General features: G+C 36.7%; 1 protein-coding gene across 1 annotated transcript in view; it reads left to right on the forward strand.

Annotated features, from left to right (window-relative positions):
• LOC107189436 (gamma-aminobutyric acid receptor alpha-like) overlaps window positions 1-21519 on the forward strand; it is a 49206-nt gene extending 27687 nt beyond the window's left edge. Inside the window, exons 5-8 of the mRNA XM_015577966.1 lie at window positions 7156-7296; window positions 13262-13414; window positions 14540-14799; window positions 21133-21519. Of these exons, the coding sequence (XP_015433452.1) occupies window positions 7156-7296; window positions 13262-13414; window positions 14540-14799; window positions 21133-21519 (941 nt within the window). The remainder of the gene's footprint in view (window positions 1-7155; window positions 7297-13261; window positions 13415-14539; window positions 14800-21132) is intronic.
• The last annotated feature ends 1021 nt before the right edge of the window (window positions 21520-22540 follow it).

Consider the following 22540-nt stretch of genomic DNA (forward strand, 5'->3'; position numbering starts at 1 on the left):
ATAGATATATATTTTTATTCGAGCTTCGAATAACGAATAACATTTTTTTATCTTATATTCATTATTCGAGATTTTTATTTGGATGAAAATTTTGCCCAACTCTGGTTTAAACTATTGCGTGCCAGTCAGTCCGTATATTAAAATCCGTGCATTGGGGTTCAAACATTAATTTCCGTATATTGATTTCAATGTGTTAGATTAAAGGAATCGAAGGTTCAGCTTCGTTATCACTGCGCTTTTAATAAATTCCCAGATCTAACGTTTTCCCGGACTCAGGTAGATTCAGGATAGTTACGAGAAAGTGACACATGTCTGTCCTGTTCAGTGAGTTTAATATTTGAACAAAAACTACAACGCTCGTTTGGTTGTTAACCAGCAAAGTTACTTCGTGAGTTTATAAATAAGAATACAAAATAAGTGAACGATCTCTGAATAAACTGTATTAGTCGAATGCTTAGAACGATCTTTTTTAATCGAATGATTCGAACTAACTAATCTCGCCGATCGGTTACGTCCGACGCCCGGCGTTTTCAAACCGACCGGGTATTGTGTATCGAGATTGGTTTCTTCTCTCTCGCTCTCCCTTTCGTAGTAAGCTCTCCTGCTCACACGCATAGCAACGCATACGTGGCTCAGTCTCTGCGTACAAAGTTAGAGAAGAACCAACAGTTACAGTATGTTTTCTCCTCGTCGCCCTTGTACGAAGAATCATGATCGACTAACGAAATTGAACTGGAGATACCGGGTGTACCTCAGAAACCGGTAATAATTGGTACCCCGCGTTTCTAACACAAAGTCATGTTACAAACAGGGCGATTGTAAATTACGTGTCCAGTGTGTGGGATCACGCGACCGTTGTCTCGTGTAAATTGTAATATCGATGTTGATTGCACACAGTTACGGCACTGATGCGCCAAAGATGGCAAATAATGGCTTCGTGGCGGCAAACCACCGCGTACATGTTCTCGACGGATATTTTCTCCACCTCCCCGATTACAGAACGGTTTTGATACTTTTTCAGGGCGGTTTCTTTTTCAGAAATATCTGCAGACTCCGATACGGTGTAGGACATTCGTGCTGGATAAAGAACTTTACGTAAAAATGCAACAATAGTGCGTAGAAAGTACGCGTAGCGACTGTTTTTTAAATTTTGAAGTCCATTTCCAATCATTCCAAATTACAATTAAATAACTATATATACTAATATAGTCAGGAAACACTCCTCTGTCTTTTAAGATTAAACTGAACTTTCTAGCATTTTGAATTTTTACGCAATACGCCGGTTTTGCCCTTTCGCAAAAATTCGTGTTCTTCAAAAACTGAAGGTGATAGACCAATTTTTCTTGCGGATTCGCGTGTCAAACGAAAAACTCTACAAGGACTACTCAATAAATACTGCGGAACAGAAATAACAAGGGAAGGTTCCAAACCCGAAAATTTTAATTTTAATGAAACTGCATAAATGTAGAGCATATATATATATATATATACATGTGGATTTCGATGGAGTAAAATGTTGCATGTTTATATTTGTAGATTACATTATCTTAAAAAATGATATATATGTGAAAACGCTGCAATGTTTGGCTGACTGAGTAGTAACCTTGTAATTTGTGGATGAAATAGTTGACATTTTTTTAGTTCTTTAATTAGTTTCAATGTTTGAGTATCGTACAAAGGGTATTGCCAAACTATGTAGTTTAAATCTTGTTTTTCATAGTTGCAGTTGCATTTAGCTTCATTTATAATGCCTAAGCGTGAAGTGAAGCAGCGAGATTATAATGATCGGATCTAATGTAGAGCATATTGAACTATGCTTAGAGTAATTTTTTTCATGTCCGTTTTCACTCTCAAGGGATGAAATCAGCACTTAAAGTTTTCGCGTTTTTTCGTTTTCTTGATCTAACGTTGTAATGGTACGGAATAGGCAAAACTAAAAACACAGAAATTGTTCAGTTTTTTATGATGTATTACGCTACTAAAAGAAAGATTTTCTAGAATGTACCCTTTATAAACAAAATGACTTTTTTGTTATTTTACATATAAATTATTAACCGTAAGAGACCGAGGTAGTCATTGCATGTAAAAAATGTGCATTTATCAATGATTTATTGAATTATGAAAGCATATGATTTTTATAAATTTTTTTATTTGCAAAAACAATTTTTCTACTTTTGTACTTATGCATATGCTTATGCATGTGCAGGGTGATCCACGCAATCTGTTCGCCCTGAATAACTTCTAAAGTATGCATTGCATGAACAATTTTTTTATAGAAAAGTTGTATGATTTGGAGGGATACATTATATAATGCATACATTTTTTTGTAAGTGGGGATGTTTCGGAAATTGGAAGATCAACTTCGTTTTTTTAAATGGAATGCTATATTTTTTATGCCAACATATCGAAGAATGTTAAATTTTGAGTAAAAAAGTACTAACCTTTATTAGTCGTATACTTTCATTTTGTTTCTTGAAAATGGTCTATGCGTTTGATTTTGCCAGTGGTACTTGCATCAAATGCACAATGATGATCTTTTTTTACAAAAAATGTTATTTACCGACGAAGGGACATTTATTAATAACGGGCAAATTAATTTGACAAACATGCACTACTGGGTATCAGAAAATCCTCACTGGATGAGCGAAGTAGATCATCAACGTCAATAGGGCATTAATGTGTGGTGTGGCATATTCGGCAATTAAATAATTGGACTATATTTTATTAATGAACTATTAACGGGACAAAAATATTCGAATTTTTACGTGATATTTTACCAACTTTATTAGAAAATGTATCATTAAATATCCGCAAAGAACTCTGTTACCAACATGATGGTTGCTCCACACATTATTCACATGTAGCAAGGCAAATGCTGGACAGACAAGTCCCTAATGGATGGATCAGTCGTGGTGGAGAATTTCTGTGGCCACCACATTCACAAGATCTAACGTAGCTAGACTACTTTCTATGGAGTACATTAAAAGATATGATGTACCGTGAACCAACAACAACACCAGAGAATATGAAAAAACGGATTCGTGATGCATGTAGTATGCTTGTGACAAAAACAATTCAGAGTGCAGATTCCACGTTGATTAATAAATTACATCAATGTATTAATGTAAATGGACACCATTTCGAACACCTACATTAGTAAAGAAGTCATACGAAAATCTTTGCTGATATTTAATCTCCAACTTGGTATTACGCACAGACCATTTTCCAGAAACAGAGTAAAATTAATCATTAATTATTACGTTTACGGCTAATCAAGGTCAGTACTTTCTTACTCAAAATTGAATGTTCTTCGATATTTTGGCATAAAAAATATAGCATTCCATTTAAAAAAAACGAGGTTGATCTTCAAATCTCCGAAACGCCTCCACTTAAAAAGAAATGTATGCATTATATAATATAAATATCGTGAGAATGACTTATAATTGGAATACATTGGAATAATATTTCTGGAATAACATTTCTGCAACATGTTTCACGCTTTTGAATATTCTCCGTGATAGTAAAACAGTACGAGTAAATGGTTGAAACATAAAAACTTGTTACACCATGGACAATGAATAACAGCAGATTCTCCGCAGATAAAACATGTATGTGGGTGTATATTACAGTGTTCGACAGGTTTATCAGACACACCAAAATTTTTCAAGTTCATTATCTCCCATGAATTTCTGGTACATGAAAACATTGTGTTTTGTTATAAATAAAAATGGTGCTTTTATTAAAAAATTTATGTTGCTAACTTTAATGTTTTAAGTCAAACTGGATTTGTAATATTTCAGGTTTATAAGGCACCCACGTTTTTCGTTCTTTTTTGTCCTTACTTGACACTAATGGGAGTGTGTGTTAACGGACATGTACGTAAGGTTCTATGGAACGTACGATGTCGTCAAAGCCGAAGACGATTTTTCTGCTTCAATGACGATCTAATGTGATTGTTAACATCGAAACCTGTGTGTGCATGCATCATTGAATAAATAATCTGAAGTCGTTAATACTGTTAGCATGACGCGAATTAAGTGTGGAGACGCTTCAGAATTTGAGTAATAGCATGTTAAACCGAATTTTCAATGTTATTAACATAGTAGCAATGAAATCGATCTTCGAACTCATTCATTTTCTTTTGTAATTATTTTTTAGTTCGGTTAATAGATCCCGCATTTAAAATTTTCTGTAAGTTATAAAATATGAATGACTCAAGATATCACATACAGGATGTAACAAATATGTTGGAGAACCCGAAAATGGGAGATTCGTGAAGTGATTTGAAACAAGTTTTTCCTTAGAAAAAATGTTTTCGAGGCTTTGTTAACGAGATATTAACGAAAAACCCCAACTAATCAAAGCGCGAGTTTGCTGATTTCACCCCTTCCGAGTCAAATCGGGCACGAAAAAAATTGCTCATTAAAATCTGAATTTTCGGGTTTGGAACCTTCCCTTGTAAGGTTAAAATTTGTTGAACAATGATAATTATTGGCGGGAGTGTACGTGTGAGCGAGGGGCGTTCCTACCTGTCCTGTAAATAATAAGTGTGCATTAAATGACTGTCTACTGTAATACGACTACAGCACAACGTATTAGACAATATAGTAAAAACGTCTCATGCAATATTATGTAAAAAATCCTACAACTCAATTCAGCTTGATAAGGGTGTTTACTGGTGACGTTCGGCGTCTTAAGGCAGGTCCAAATCTGTGCAATGCGCATTGCAGAATACACTTGAAAGGATCTATTCTAATGGCTTGACGCGCAGCTAACAACTTCGTGCAACGTCAAGCCAAACACGAGCATTCTGACGCGCATCGTAGAAAATCGTGTGGCGCGTGTAAATCGGTCAATGGGCCCTCACTGTCGATGGGACTGTGTACTGGACTGTGTCAACCCCTCCACCATCGACAGTGGGGGCCCGTTGATAGATTTACATACGTCGACACAGTTTTAATAGCGGGGTTGTTTAGAGCGACACGGCCTTTTATTTTGTGCAGCGAGAGAATCACCCTGTATATACTTTATTTACAAAAATATAATCAATTATTATAAATATTACTACTTATTTCCATTGTATTAGGTTGGCGTAGAGGCATCCCCGATCCGACAAGAATTTTATGTAATTGTAGAACAACCAAGTACTTTTATAACCTTACCTAAACGGTGGACGGGGCTTTCCTTTTTTTCGTACATTTACCTTCAAAACGAAACTTCAGGTAACTGGGTAATTAAATTACCGAAGGAACAATAAGTAGAGGCGATGAGACTGCTACGCCTTTTCTTGCCGATTCTCTACGTGACTATTTCTTCAGTAATAAAATTGACCAGCGACCTGAAGTTTTGTGTTAACAATTAAATGCATGAAAATATGCATTCCAAGTTATACACACGTAGGTATAGTAACAATGTCATAAAACAAGTGATAAATGAGTATATGGCTGTCATATATGACCATACATATAATCCCAACATTTTCTCAATAATATGGATATATTATATAAAAATGAAAACTATAGAATCGTGGTTATAAAGTTATAACGCAGTAGCGGACGCTGGCGTAAAATCGGTAAGCACAAATACAACAGATCCGCTTCGAACATAACGTTACCTCTGCTCAAAGACGCCTTCCGACCGCGAATACACGTCGTCCACGCCGCGACGTTAACATGACGGTAATGCGTCAATAAAAACCTTTATGTGTAAATATGCAGGGTGGGACAATAACTATGTTCACTTTAAATATTGCCGTTATTTGTAATAATATGAAAATATGTTATATACAAAACTTACACGGTATAGAGGGGGGCATATTGTGACACAAACATTTTCTGCGTGGGTGAAGGCATAGAGGAGATTTCAAGGTCATCTCTATTTTTTTTAATGGAATGCTATGTTTTTTTTATCGCGATGTGATAGCCGGTGTTGAGACGACTTCAGCGAGATATCATTGAAGGTCATGCAAGGTCAAACGTGGTAGTAAAATAAACTTTCTTACATTACAGGAGATGCTCGAAGTGGTGACCGTTTGCGTCAATGCAAAGTTGCAATCTTCGTATCGCTGCATCATGTGCACGTCTTATCGTTTCTGAACTTATTCTAGCACATGCTGTATTATTTCATAGGGGACTTTATTAGAAGAAGTTCAGAAACGATAAGACATGCATCGCTAGAATAAGTTCAGAAACGATAAGACATGCACGCGATGCGGCGATACGAAGATTGCAACTTTGCATTGATGCAAACGTCACCACTTCGAGAATCTTCTGCAATGTAAGAAAGTTTATTTTACTACCACATTTGACCTTGCATGATCTTCAAAAACATAGCATTCCATTAAAAAAATAGAGATGACCTTGAATTGTCCTCTATGCCTTCATCCACGCAGAAAATGTTTGTGTCAGAATATGCCCCCCTTTATACCGTGTAAATTTTGTACATAACATTTTTTCATATTATTACAAATAACGGCAATATTCAAAGTGGACATAGTTATTGTCCCACCCTGTATATGATATTTATACTATTTTCTTAATGCATATTCATGGAAACAGGAAACGTATTCTGACTATTTGGTACATGGACATTCTATATAGGTGTTATTAATCCATTGAGCGGTTTATTTTTCATTACAGATAGTTTAATTCGAGAAAAATAAAAAAGCTCCTTCCAATTTCGTGGACGATGCGCGCCGAGCGTTCTCGTGCGCGGGATAGCCGTGTTTCCCCGTCTTGACGAACGTTTGCACACTTCGAATGCGCGCCGATCGTTACAATCGACCCATCTTGAGGGTCTTGAGTGGAAATTCTGTTGCATGTTGCTTAAATGGAGACGGGATTTTGGCCGCGCACCGTGTTGCACGTGTTCGTGCTCGCTGTTGCACAGATTTGGACTTGCCTTTATAGAGATTGAGTTCTCATACCCTTGGGACAGCTACATAACCGTTCCCGGTCGGTAAGCACGTGTTCCTAAAAAAAAACACAGGAAGTGAGAGAGAGGAAGATTTAAGATCCATAACACATAGGTACGTACTATTCTCCCAAGTGACTTTGCCGTCAAAGAAGGAAAGTAACGCTTTATTCACAAACGAATTCGTCACGTTTTACGGCTTCTCTGCAACAGCCGAGCAAGAAATATTCCTCTTGATTGCAGTCGGTTACACGAAGCGGGACGTGATCTACAAATGGAACAGCGCGCGACAAGTAGCAATCGCCGAGGACATGAAATTATCCCAATTCGATTTGGTTGCCAATCCGACTGCAAATTATTCTGCATCGTCGACGCTTCCTCAAGGTAAGTCAGTGCATAGCTCCACTCGCCAAATCGAGCATTTTATGACTTATTATTATTCGAACGGTTCTTCCTCGTGGATTAAAAGAGGGCTGACTTGTTTATTATTTTACAATTTATTATACAGGATGCCCCACGCAACTGGGATAAGCTATGTCTTTAAAACTGTAACAGTTAAAAGAAAATTTCATTAGGCAAACTTGGATGGTTTCGTGTGATACGTCACGTGGCGTATGTGTCTATTCCGGAAGTGGAAGCCTTTCAGAGATTTCACGATCAACTTCATTTTTTAAGTAAAATTACGTATTTTTATATACAACAATTGACGTGTTTTTTATGCTCTATAAACAAAGTATTAAGGTACATGTGTCGAAACATAATTAGTTTAGATTTACATCATCGGTCAGTTTTCTGTCTCCGTAAGGCTTTCATGTTTTGTAATCAGCACTCCTATTCATTTATTTAAGCGACACAAAATCATACCATTTAGCTGCAACATTTCAAAGTATCAGACGAATCGGTTCTTACAAGCTATTTTAAAGTTATTAATAAATACGAGTAGACGTATAAAAGGAACATTGAAGCATAAATCCAAATAGAACGCTGTAAAATTGTAGTTAACGTTATTTTTAAATTAATCGTTTATCGACATAAGTATCCTAATATTTTTATATAAAGAATAAAAATACACGTGAATTAAAATTGAAAGAAAATAGAGGTCAAAATTATAGATGATGAATACGTCATAAATAGCATTGTCAAAATCCGTCGACAGACCAACGAGTTAGGGTGCAAATCGCGTGGTAAGGGCGAGTAAACTTAATCATCGCATAAATCCAAGGGCAATGAACGAAATACTGAATATCGGATCAACGGGTGAACGATAGTGTATCAAACTTCGAACAGAATGTACGTCAAATTTTGTTATACTCATAAAACGTTTCCAACTTTCATCACATACCAATCAGACCTATGCGCTGTCCAATGCCTGGAGGCACAAATCTAAGTCTAGATAATTTAAGTAATATCTATTCAAGGGGTTGTAACCGACCCCAACGGCTAGTCGGTCGAGATAGAATAAAATAAGTAAAAAGTATGGTTACAGAATTGAAGAAAAAAGGACGAAACTATACAACTATACTGCTGGTGATATATAATTTACATGATTATAATGTAAAATGACGTTCTTCTATGGAAAGTACTTTCGAAAAGATGTACAGAACTGAAGAAAAAATGTATAATATTCGAATAAATAAATAAAGCGTGATTAAAGTTGGAGTTTTCCTTACATAGTTGGGGGTAACAGGGAACTTAATAAATTCTTCTAATTGTCGACAATCAGTATTATTCTACGAATGTTCAGTATCATAAAATTAAGTGCTACATTTTCTCATCAAAATCTACAAACATGAGTTGAAACCGTAATTTTTTGTAAGATAAGGACTTTTATTATGCATGATTCAACAGAGGTTTCTTCTGAAAAAATACTTCGTACACAATGGTACATAGAATCTGGACATGCTTTTACTATTGCATTATGAAAATGGCGGAGAAAGTGACGTCGAAACCATTGACATCCGGAATTACATATCGCTATTTTAGAAAACATCCGGCACAACTCAGATGTATCAGTTTAGAGAAAACGTCTTTTAAAAATTTAATCAAACTTGAAATGAAATATCACTGATTTTTAAAAAATTACACTAGTCGGGTGAAACACATGAATCTCTTTTACCCTGGTTAATCATTTTTACCTTTGTAACACTCTTATACATAATAATATACCACATTTGCATTATGGTTATGCAAATAGAACGAAATCTAAATTTTTTTGGTTGCATTGGATTTCTTCCAGTTTAACGATGTGTTCTTCACCTTTTTGACATGTTATATAACATGGTTATCCACCGTGTTCACCGAACTTTTCTGTTTATGACAATTTTCTTTCTCGAAATTGAAAATGAGAATGAAAAAACTTTGGTGGCTACTTTGACCGTCACTTTCTCCGTCATCTTGAATCTCAATGGGCTTTCCAGAATTTATATAATTATATCGAACAGAGTACATTTTCTATAGAAACCTATTTTAAATAATTCATAATTAACAGCTCAAATATCGTATGAAATACAGTTAAAGTTAACATTAGTTCGGAAACTTTTGGGGCAAACTATGTACACACATTACCGATACATATTCATGATCTGAACAACACGTTTAATATGGAATTTATGTACCTACTGCATATCCTATAAATTTATACCATACTTTCTCCAACCATGACTACATCTGGTGACCACGTAATTAATGCACATTCCAAGTGCGGTCGGACCAAATTTATATATAATAACTAGACTGCGGATTTTATGCATTTATAGCCTATAGGGCTCTGGGAAATCTAGTAAAGGACAAAACTTACATCAGATACAACGAGTTTTCTGGTTTATTCTGAACCCGATAAGATACTTAAGAGAGAAAAGAAATTCCTATATTAGCTCATGTCTTAATAAATTACTTCGTAAAATGTCATTTTGCATAAAAATCCAGTCTAATAATAACTAAAGACTGTGAATATTTTACAGATTTAAAAAATGGTTAAGCTATTTATACCGACAAACCATTAGTTTAGGAGATATTTTAATTAAAAAATTGGCGCAATGGTACTGGTGATACGATTTTTACTGTCATAAGATTGATGTTCACAAGTAGGAGAGACCAATGACGAACGCAACATTTTTTCTTTTTGAGTCTTAACTTTTGAATATAGTAGAATTGTTTAAAAAATGTTATACGACGAGGAGCCTTGATTATTGGACAACATAATAAAACTTTAAAACTCAGAATATATTAAACCAGTTTGTTTAAAATAAGACTTTCTTTAAAATCACTCTGTTACTTTTGTCCTTAGGGATGATTGTAACACAGCATTTAAATTGAAAAAAATTCACCAAAAGGAAAGATGCTTTTAAATGATATTTTTATTTAGTGTATATATAGACATAAACATAAATACAAAGATGAATAAAAACATAAAAGTAACATAAACTTTTCAAATTTTTAAAAATGCAAGCACGTATGTAGTATTAAAGTTCATTTTTCACCAGGAGTCAGGAATAGATTCTTCATACTTTGTTGCCAACTCGTAAGGCAATTTTTGTATTTTTTGTTGTTGTCATATCGTAATTGATAGCAGATAAGTACAACAAATAATGTTGCAAAACTATTTCCTCTTCGTTTGAAAACACCCTTTTCGTCGATATATAATAACACAGACGAGATATAGGCATAGACTTAACATCTTATGGGACTTGGGGTTCCACAAAAATCACGCTGGTTCGAGCGCACATCTAGATAAAAGTTTTCGATTTCAGGAACTACGTTCGACGACGTAATAACGAACAACACACACACACCCATCCCTGCATATAGCGATACATACATACTTTATTACCCCGGTTTTTCACAAAAATAGTGCATAGCAAATACGTACATCGGCTCTTTTTTAAACTTTCACAGCTATTTACAACCATTAAGAATTACACCATTTAATAACTAAATACACTGCTGTATGCAAGGAACTCTCCTCCAGTTTTCAAGATTAAATTGAACTGTCTGGCGTTTTTAGTTTTCACGTAATACCTCATTTTTGGTCAAAATTGGGTGTTTTTACAAAAGCTCAGGTTTTTCAAAAACTGAGGGAGATTAAGAAATTCTGCTTACGGATTCGTGATCTGGTCGAGGAACTCTATAAAGATCTCTCAACGGATATTGCAGATTAAAAATCGTATTGAACAGTATTATCAGAATATTTAAATAAGGAAGGAAGAGGTGAAAGCCAACAGTTAATAGCCCAAGTGAGATGCAGATGTTCACAAAGGTGGAACAGATATTGGGAGAAAGAGAGAGGAAGAAGTTCTGATTGTGGGATAATAGAGAGAGTTAGGATAGCAGACGTAGTGAGTGGAAGAAAGGGCGACGGATAAAGAAATGGCTTAAGGATTTGAAACAAAAAAGGAGGGAGGAGGAAATATGTGCAATGAGGTGATAAGAAATAAAAAGTAAGAAATGAGTTAGAATTTAAGATAGAGAGGGAATGAAAGGAGAGAGTGAATGAGAAGAATGCGTAGATTAAGTTAGTAATGTATAGTTAGGATAAGATGCACACCATTTGGCTGTTACGCAGAAATAAAGAATACATATATCTATTACGTCGTGAAAAAGTATAGAGTTTTATTTAACAAAACACTAATGATGTTTATATTTGATTAGTTCTTATTTTATTTGGAGTGACACGACAAAAGATACTGAAACGTGGTATTTATGGTGAAAAGGTAACCTATTTATATATTTTTTTTAGAATTGCAGATCAATTATTTGTTGGGGATGGTTTTGCAAACACCCCTTTGAATGACACGCATCAAAGAAATGAAAAATAATGCTCCATTATCTAACTATTATCTGTACATTTTTAAGAATGTGGGGTTGGTGGAGCATATTTGAATTAAAAGACTCAAAGGGTTGTTTACACAAGATACCCCCAAAAATAAATTATTTTTTTCTACACCCGTAATAATTAATCTACAATTCTGAAATCAAATACATGAAGTAAAGCTAATACATATATGTAGCTATTTTTCTTTTTGTTTCATTTAAATATCTTAAGTAGTAGAAAAAAAATTATAAAGTTTTGGGCATTTACCTCCATATTACACTTCAACGAGGAGGCACAGATCTGAAATTACACAAAATGCTGTTTCAGATGAAGAATATTGTTTAGTACACAATAACAATAAAAATTGGCAGTGAGGCCACTTTCCCACGTCTACCCTACTAAACTGTTTGCGCATTTCATTAAAATCGAAACAAACTACACGTGCACATATGTACTTCTGACAAAACGAAGCAAATCTTCTTCCGAATTAATGTTTTATCGAGTTTCAATTTTTATTAAATATTTCAAATTCGATTAAATACGCGAAATAGAAACTATTTAATTATACATTTAAATGGTAGGGGTAAACTGTGAACGTAATGGAATTTGTAACTACATAATCCATAATGAACTGAAAATTGTAAACAGAATATTTCTATTTGCGTGTTCAATATATGTACTAGCCTGCGTATATTGTTTAGAATGTTTAAATTAAAATACGATTAAAAAAGAAGACTCGTGTTTTTAAGTGGATTCTGAAGCGAAATGTTCAGTACTCAGTTTCTATATTTTCTTTACCAATAACATAAGTAATAATCTACCGAATCCAAATATACAATTCGAAACATACTTCATAATTTCCAATTTTAATTGAACCCTGAAAAACTTTTGGCACATTTTGAAAAAAAAATAGCAATACGTGATAAGTGTTAATTTTTAAGATTACAGTAGACTCACGTTAAAGTAGCGCTACCGGGGATGTAGCACCGCCTTTTGCAGGAAATGATACTTTAACGTGAACCAATGGCATACGTGAATCTCGTGGCAGCTCGGTCGATCCACCAATTCACGGCTACGCAAGACGCCGAAGTGGGGTGCGCGCACGTGTGTAACTAATGCGTGTGAGCTAAGGCGTTCTTAACGCTACTTTAACGTGAGTCTACTGCACAGCACATATCAAACACTTGATTTCGATGAACAATTAATATTAATAAAAAATATAGAAAAAAGCTGTTATTAGCATATAACATGTTCTGCGTTCCTTGCATTTCTGTCCGAGTTTTGGCTGCCATTAGCTTTGAAATGCAGAGCAAGGATGCTCCATTTCGCTTTACGTACCATCGGGCAAATTTTCCTCGTAACATACATATATACATGATCCGTGGAGTTAAGAGATTAATTACCTGATGTAAGACCCTCCATTACCTCAGATTCAAATAGTGTATGTACGTTATTATAAGTTTGTGGTAGTCTAGAGTCTAGGTGATACGAAATACGCGACAGATTCTTGGATAAACATTGAATATTATCTGATTTTAGCGGACTATTCAATGCTGCTTGTGTATTTTCATTTACAAAGGCACATGGGTAATTTTCTCATACAAGTATACGGACCCTGCGTTCTGCTGGTGGTCCTCTCCTGGGTGTCATTTTGGTTAAACCGTGAAGCCACTGCTGATCGCGTGTCACTCGGTAAGTCTACCATTAGCTTTCAGTTCATGACTTAAAATTACAATCTTCGTGATTCCATTATAAGCAATTACTGTAGCATTTTCCATGATAGTCAAATTGCTGTAATATCTTAACATTGTTGCTACCACTCATAGTAGATAGAAGTATCCTATCATTTTGACTCATACTCTGTACATTTCACAATTACCCTCCAATTTCAATTCATGACCTAAAATAATAATCTTCGTTACTTCTTTGTGAAAATACCAGTCACAATGCACATGCTAGTCAAATTGCAACAATGTCACAACATTCCTACCGTACATTTGACATATCCCACAATTTTGACTCGTATTATACATCTCACAATTATCCATAAATTTAAATTCATGACGTAAAATCACAATCGTCGTTATTTCTTTGTAAAAATAATAATCACGCATTTCACGATAGTTAACTTGCAGCAATGTCATAACAATGTTACTGCCCATACGAAATACTCTATCATTTTGACCCGTACCATTCACCTCACGGTTATCTTTCATTCACATATTCTACGACCGATTAACCCATTAAGTCCCAAACAGTGAAACAAGGTGATTTTTACACATATAATTATTTATTACTTATAAAAGTATATAAAAACGAATATAAATGCTATTTAAAAAATGTTTGTATCGGTACATTTCGTGAAGCAAAATGTTGCGTTTATGCAACCTTGGACAAATTTTCATTGCAAAACATAAATATAAAAACTTATACATTATTGTGCCGAAATATAAAAAATACATTATAATAATAGACTTCATGTTATAGAACCCACTGTATGAGAAAGATACACCAAAAATTTCCATGATTTATGAAAGAATTGATTTATCATACTGCTAGAAATACTTGAATTTCTTCACACTTTAAAACGTTGTAAGATCTAAGTGGAAGAACAAATAGTGACGAAAAAAATATTGAGCCAATTTTTGAAATCCATCTTTCATAACTACAACATAAAAACAGAATTCAATAATGTGAATTCACTGAAAAAAAAGTTGCGAATGAAGTGTGTTAACGGAATGTTGTATCCTAATGGATTAACAATAATCTTCTGTTTAGAAGAATGACATAAAAGAAAGCTGTCCAAATTTGTTTAAGGAATAACGACCGTGTTGACGATGACGTTCCTGGGACTGGAGGCACGCACCGATCTCCCGAAAGTTCCTTATCCCACTGCCCTGGACTTCTTTGTGTTTCTTTCGTTCGCGTTCATATTTGCCACCATTATACAATTCGCGGTGGTCCACTACTTCACGAAGTACGGTTCCGGAGAGTGTTATTTTAGATCCGATCTGAGCGAGAGCGAAAGTTCCAGCGAAGAAGAGGAAGTCGGTGCACGACTATTAGAGAAGGAACAGGTAATTTTTATTCTTTATGTGCTCTACTCTCTACCGTCTCGGTGAATCATTCTATTGAAAAAATACTATTTCAACGCAAACACTATTTATTCGCGATGCGTTGAAGTATGTATGTACCTACCCCTATTACGGTATTCTCTCTGCCTATATTTGCACCGATACAGACTGACATCGTGATTATACGGAGATGTGCAAATTACACTGTTCAACACGTATTTGGAACACTTTTCAATAGGCGTTTATTGTAGATTTTGATGCGCTGTATACTAAGCCACAAACGATTTTGTGGTCCAATCTGTAGTTTTTGAAAAATATAATTTTGAAGAAAATGCAAATTTTCAACTTTGAAGATGTTTCGTGGTTAACCTTTGTGTAGGCAACCAGATACCCATTTCTAAATTTCCGTTCACAATTTTTTATGTTCTCGTCTGTGTTACGAGCCTGGACCGTAGCAGCGCGAGAGGCCGGCGAGTGTAGGTTTTCCAAGGAATATGGTATCAGTTTGTTAGTAAGGTGCGCGGATGAATCTGACGCGAAGCCAGACAGCCGCTAGGATGTTTGAAAGCGAGGATGAACCTGATGCGAAATGAAGGAGCTTTTAGGAATGGAGTCACTTGCGGACGAACCTGATACGAAATCAGGGAGCCGCAGGATTGGTCAACTTTCGTGGACGAACCCGATGCGAAATCGGGAAGCCGTTAAGAAATGTTAGTTGGTGCCTCGTAACTTTTGAATTAATAGTTAATACAACTCGAGCGGTAAAGTTGTATTGTTGTGGGAACGGTCGACCTGATATTATTCTTAATTAGAAGAAACGAGTATATCGATAATACTAATGATTTCTGGATCGTGTTATAGGTTCAAAATTAACTACACAGATTTATAAAATGAAACCATATATTAACTAATCAGTCTTTGGTTACAAATATGTTGTGTAGTATTATTGCGATGAAATGCGTGTGAAGTAATAAGAAAATATTCAGTATTACCGAATAAACGTGTGCTCGGTGTTAACGGACTGGCGATGCAGGGGTTGCGAGTGGACTTTACAGAATAATGCCAAGTAATAATTCTAGCCGGATTACAAAAAAGTTTGTGCGGTTTTATACAAGATTAACTGGATTCGAAAGGGAACTTTGGCCCAATCTCACTAACGTAATGACCAACTCACAAGAACGTGACTCGATGTGCCTCTAAAGGCGACGCTACTCTTCTGATCCCCCGAGGGTTGAAATTAACGGGTTTATATAGGCCTAGGAATTGGTGGGGATGCTATGAAATGTCCATATAAGGAAATCTTCGACGGTTGAATTTGCGTCATGCTTCCTAGTTTTTTGGTTACCACGCCATGGGAACGGGATCCTACTCCCCCGCTTACTCGAGATAAGGAAACGTAAAGGCGTTTTGCTTTGCCGGATGCGAGCTCGGAAACTATTAGAGCGAGAGGCATGGGAGTAAATTCTTCATACGTAACATTTGAAAAGGAAATTTACTTAACTACTTACTTTTTTTAAAAAAAAGAAATTTACTTTTAAGCCTCAGATTACATTGTTGTTAAGGAAAATGCTGTTCCAATTCACCCCTCGAGTTCCCCATTTCCGGGTCGGATAACATTTATGTTACACCCTGTATATATACAGTGGCGAACAAAAGTATTGGCACAGGAGGTATGGCTACACATAATGTTAAATAAATATGAAAAGAACGCAGTTACTTGTTTAATTCTTTTTTCAAATATAAGTCTGGAGTCCGAAGTTCAAATATATTACAAGTCATAAAAGTTAAATAGACCTGTAACAAAGAAAAAAAATAAAAACCACATCGTGGCTCGTTTGCAGCGGAACAAAAGTATTGGCACACCTACGTTTTCTTTAATATAATTTATTATATTGTAAGATCTAATATTTGGTATTTAAACCTTTTCTTCTAATAACTTCTTTTAATCGATTAGGCATTGAATTCACTAATTTTTTCGTTATCTCTGACCCTATTTTATGCTATTCTTTTAAAATTGCTTGTTTTAACTGTTATTTATTCACAATATGGTGTTTTTTTAATCTTCGAGCTAATTCGTTCCAAGTATGCTCGATAGGATTTAAATCCGCTGACTGTGGTGGAGTGGGTAACGTATGAGGTGTGCTGAAAACTATCCATTGTCGAACAATATAGGCGGTGTGCTTAGGGTCATGATCTTGTTGGAAGTAATAGTCGTTTACGAGATATAATTTATTCACGCTTTTTTTAAGATACTGTTTTAAAATGTTTAAATAAACATATTTATCCATTATAGTATCAATAAACACAAGCTCTCCTAGGTCATAAGAGCTCATGCACTCCCATCTAGCACACCGCCACCCCCATGTTTGACCGTTTTACTGGTGTTCCTTTCATTTAATTCTGTATTACATTGCCGCCATACTTTAACTTGCCCATCCGATTGATAAATATTAAATTTGCTTTCACCCGAAAATAAAATTTTGTCCCAAAAGTTTAAATCTGTATTTACATACATTTTTGAAAATTCTAATCTGTTCGTCTTACTAATGAGCGGTTTCTTTCTTGCGATTCTTGAATTATATCCGGCAGCTCTAAGAGTGCTACGGATAGTTATCGGATGAACTTTTACATTATTTTCATTTCCTAATTGTGCTGCTACTTCTGAAGAGGTAGTAGTAGGATTTTTCTTTATTGTGTTAATAATTTTTCTCTTCTCTCTAACGGTCAATTTTTGTGGCCGGTCACTTCTATCAGAATTTCTTAAATTTTCCGTGTTAAAAAATCGTTTAACGACACTTCTTATCGTAAAACGACTTGTATTTACTATTTTTGCAATAGCTGAGTAAGACTTTCCTTCTTATGATAAATTCAATATTATTTTCCTTTCAGAAATTGTTGTCTCCTACGATTTGCGACCCATTTTTGTGCGTTTTTGTTTTTACAACAATACTGGCAACTATTTATGATAAATGAACATCGTTTCCCAACAGGGCATGACAGTCGTACAAACATTCGAAATATTTTTTTCAAAATTCCCTAGAAACATGAAATTTTTATGTGTGCCAATACTTTTGTTCCGCTGCAAACGAGCCATGATATGGTTTTTATTTTTTTTCTTTGTTATAGGTCTATTTAACTTTTATGACTTGTAATATATTTGAACTTCGGACTCCAGACTTATATTTGAAAAAAGGATTAAACAAGAAATTGCGTTCTTTTCATATTTATTTAACATTATGTATAGAAATACCTCCTGTGCCAATACTTTTGTTCGCCACTGTATATATTATCGATAATTCTGATTAGGAACCAAAAGCTGGTTTTAATGACCGTCCTAGCCGACGACCACCGTAACAATGCCAGTATGTTTGTTCGCGATCGTCACCCAATGGTGACTTTTAGAGTGACCTAGGTCGGGCCACGACTACCGGCCCAGTCATAACAACACTCGTTGGTCCCGATTTCTTGCCCCGGCTACCAGCGTAGGCCACGTGCATGACCCTCCTCACGCAACGATACCTCTTCCACCTTCTTATTCTGTCCTTCTCTTACTAGATCGTCGATGCGTGAGCGATAAAAGGTAGCTTGAAATTCATTCGTATTTCCACCGTGAGATTGAGCAAAGGTCGGTGCTGCTGCAGGTAAGGGAGGAGAAGGAGGAGTTGTGGGGGGACGGCTGGGTTGTGTGTCAGTAAGCGGTTCAATGGCATTATGGTAGGTAATTGTTTGGTACTGAGCAGTCGCGTTTGTTATGTAAAACACTAAGCGTTCTCCGTCAGCGGAAAGCTTAGGCAGCTTACGAGCCGTGATCGAAATAAATATTAAATTACGAAAGCAACAAATTTTAGCTTCGATATTTCATTCCAAAGGATCCCAGTTCTGACACCAATTTGTTACGTCCTCCGTTACGGATGTTCCAATTACAATTTTCCAACGAAAAATTGGTGAAAATTCTGCATTAGGTACCCAGTATTTACAATGTATGCGATTTTTTTCACAATTTCTGAGTATCTCTGAATAGGGAAATGCAGCGAAAACATATTTTATTCATACGTTATGTCGTGATACGAATTGTATGTTATTAAATATAGTTTAATTTATGTCAGGTTTGGGCTTATTTTCATCAGGAGAATCTTCTAAATTTATTCGTAACATTTTTAAGAAACCACACTGAAAAGAGTGAAAGCTTCAATTTTTATTCATGCGTGATTCATTCTGTATGTTTACATTGTAGCCCGAGGATTAGTTGGCGCTGGCTTATAGGGGACAATAGGGGCATCAGATAAAATCTCTACGGGGTGAGGCTTAGCTTGACAGAGTCTCGAGTCTTCGCTGAGCTGATAAAGCTGTCATCCGAGCTCGCTTGAGCGCTCGTAGCGAGTTAAAAGAACCATTGGCTCAACCATCTCGACTCGATTACCCATGACTATCTGTGAGAGTGTATATATACGCCATTCACAGTCAAAGGGTTAACAGAGAATCAAAAATAAATAAGTTTCATCGTTACATTACTGATGTTTCGTCAATACTCGAGCATTTAGTCTTTTTTAGGCTTCTACGTTCAACTGTCGGCTTGTGAAACGAAATCCGCTGACGTGTTACATCACCGATAGCGGCTGGTAAGTTGGCAGGCGGAAGATGTGGGGGTATCAGTGGTCGCTGTGAAATAACCCAGCAACATTGTACCCGTTACAAAGTTGAGCCTCACGCCTTTTCGGTATTAGCTGAATTGGCCCACTCATCTTGGCCTCTGTGCCGTCGGCGACAGCCATTACTACCAGCCTTACGCAGCGGTCGCTTTACTGTCCAGGGGGATCCGCCTAGCGGTGGAGTGACGCCGCGCGCTCAGGGAGTTGACCACGTGACCTTAGCGCGTAGTTATTAGGATTGTACTATACGAAACGACGAATTACGAACGTTTTATAGGAAGAAAGACAGAACGGAAGATTTGGGACATATAATGGTGTATCTGAGGTATCTACGTGCGACAGTAGATGCTATTTACCTTGCATATGACTGAAATATGCAGGTAAATTGCAAATAACGCGTGTCCGACTGCTAATACAACTTTAACATAATTCTCCAAGAGAACGGTTGAGTTGCGACCTATGGTTCTTTTCAGACTTTTTCCACCCATGACGAGTAGAATACGACGCAATAATACAAAAGTTTGACCTTGAATTTCGAGGTCAAGGTCAATTTTGCGATCGCTTTCTTTTACAAATCTCCACCGATCCAACGGTGTAGAATAACGCTATGGTAGCCGTGACGCTAAAATTTCAAACATCTTGTACATGGTTTTAAGGCGTGCATTTGATGGTGATAAAATGTTTTTACTTCTTATTACGTTTATTTACTTCTGCGTTCTTCAAACTGGAGCTGATTTTTTCGCCTTCAAGGTCACTTCAAGGTCATGATGTGTAGATCGTTGAACTCATCTTGACGCCGACTACAACATCGCGTTATAAAGAATACATGTTAATGTGCCAAAAAAATACGATGACCTTGAAAAACTCGTTAAAATGACCTTCACAGGATTTTTTTATCACCACCAGATGCACGCTTTAAAATTATGTACATCCTATTTAGTCATTTTTTCTTACTTTCGAGCTCGAGTTAAAATTAATACCCTGTACTTATTATGTTACACACACTGGAAGTTTTGAAAATTTTTTCCTTTTAAAGATTCATAACGGTTTTGTTTTTCATATTCCCGCGTCTTACTCTAACCATGTATTTCCAACCTTTTTGTCTCATCATCTATTATTTACAATTTCAAAATGGTGACTGAAAGGTCCAAGTTATTCCATTTGGCGAACTTGGCCACATACGGAACATTTTTGGTGACCACTTTCAATCACAGTCGTATACACAGGTCCGGGAACTCCCGTGGTGGGGGTGATCCCGTGAGGAAGAACAAAAGTTTCGTGAATCTTCCGCTAGCCATACAGCGCTGCAATCGTATTGTACGTGCGTGATGTTTTAAAGCAAAAATAGGCGCATGCGTCCTGATGCGCCACAGAGAATGTACACGACTGTACTAAACCTATGGACCTAGGAACTAGAAGACGGAGAGTAAGGTCCCATTCCTAGGTCCATAACTAAACCGTAAGACCTTAGTGCCCTCGTTTCGTGGTAAAGTTCGAAAGTACACTTGGCGTCTTTAAGGGATCACCCCCACCACAGGTGTTTCCGGACCTGTGTATACGACCGTGATACATAGCGAATGCTCGACGTTGGGTGACCATAGTCACACATTGTAACGAAAGGGTTAATAAAATCCGTCCAACCAAATTACAGAAACAATATGTTCATCGAAGAACAATTCAGTTGCAGACGACGCAGGTGCACAGAAAAGCCTCGATTACTCCAGCATCCAGACGACATCCTAGTCGTAGTTTCACAATGAGCGAAGACGGTATGATCGAGGTGATACCATTATCCGCGATCCCAGTGCCCAGTAAGGATTCTAATGTCGGACACTGGCCGATCTCCTGCGTGACATGCAGTCCTCCACCGCCACAACCGCCACCGATAAGTAAAACATCCAGCAGCAGACGTCGTAGGAGAACACCTAGGTACAACTCCGTGTCGAAGATCGATCGCGCGAGCCGCGTGGTGTTCCCTTTATTTTTCTTAGCGATCAACGTGTTCTATTGGTACGCGTACTTGTCGCGTAGCGAGCGTATAAACTATTATAACGCAAATTCGTACAACACGTGAGATGGCAAGCAGTATTACTCGAGTGAAAAAAAGTAAAGCGTGATATCCCGTTCCGGGGGGGGGGGGGGGGGGTGGGGGCGGACTTACGCGGGAAAGTCCGTCTTCGTGGTCGACCAATCTACAATACTTTAAACGAACATGTACGTAATCCGAATTATGTGATTGTTGCGGACAGAGGGATGACGAGAGGCTTGTGAGGGATGATTTTTTAGGCGAGGACCGTAGAGGTGCGACTACCAATTATCGATATCTTATTGATACTTAACGATATATCGATAATATCGTTAAGGCGAATAGACGCGACCCGAGGTAGAATGCAAGGCATTAATTGTAACAAAATCATTTAAAATTTACCTATTTTCATTGGAACTTATTACAGACAACATTTTAGCGCGTTCTGGCTGTAACCTTGTTCTTTTGTCTCAAAGAATTTGTATATTTATGTATACAATATAACTGACTTCCGCTTCTGGTCGCGAGAGAGAAAGATGTGAGAGTCGGAGAGAGATTTCGAAAGTGTGGGAAAGGTGGTTAAAAAGAAGAGAGAGTGTGTGAGTGGCGGTCAGGAAAGTGTGAGAGGGCGAAAAGAGAAAGAGGTAGGAGTAGAGATGGAAAAGAAATAAAGGGAGGTGTGCTTTCAGGTTAGGTGTCCGATAGGAAGGACATTATAGCGGGAAGAGAACAGCGGAAGCATAAATGGCGCGAACTGGGGGAGAGGAAAAGAACTATAAGGAGTTAGTGAGAAGGCGGGAAATTTGATTAGAGAAATTTAAAACTAGCGGGGAGAGAAAGTGGAAACGTAGAGTAGATGGACGGAAAGAAGAGAGAAGAAGAGAGGAATAGATGGGAAGAGAAGATAAGGGAGGAAATGTTAAAGAGAGAAGAGATAGAAAAAAGAGTGGAAAGGATGGAGGGGAAAGAAGAGAGGTGGGAACAGGCCATAGAGATGGAAGAGCGATAAAATTAGAGGGAAAGGAGGCAAAGAAGGAGGTGAAGACATTATGAAAGAGGATGGGAGTAG

The sequence above is a fragment of the Dufourea novaeangliae genome, unplaced genomic scaffold (assembly GCF_001272555.1).
Source record: "Dufourea novaeangliae isolate 0120121106 unplaced genomic scaffold, ASM127255v1 scaffold148, whole genome shotgun sequence".
Lineage (NCBI taxonomy): Eukaryota > Metazoa > Arthropoda > Insecta > Hymenoptera > Halictidae > Dufourea > Dufourea novaeangliae.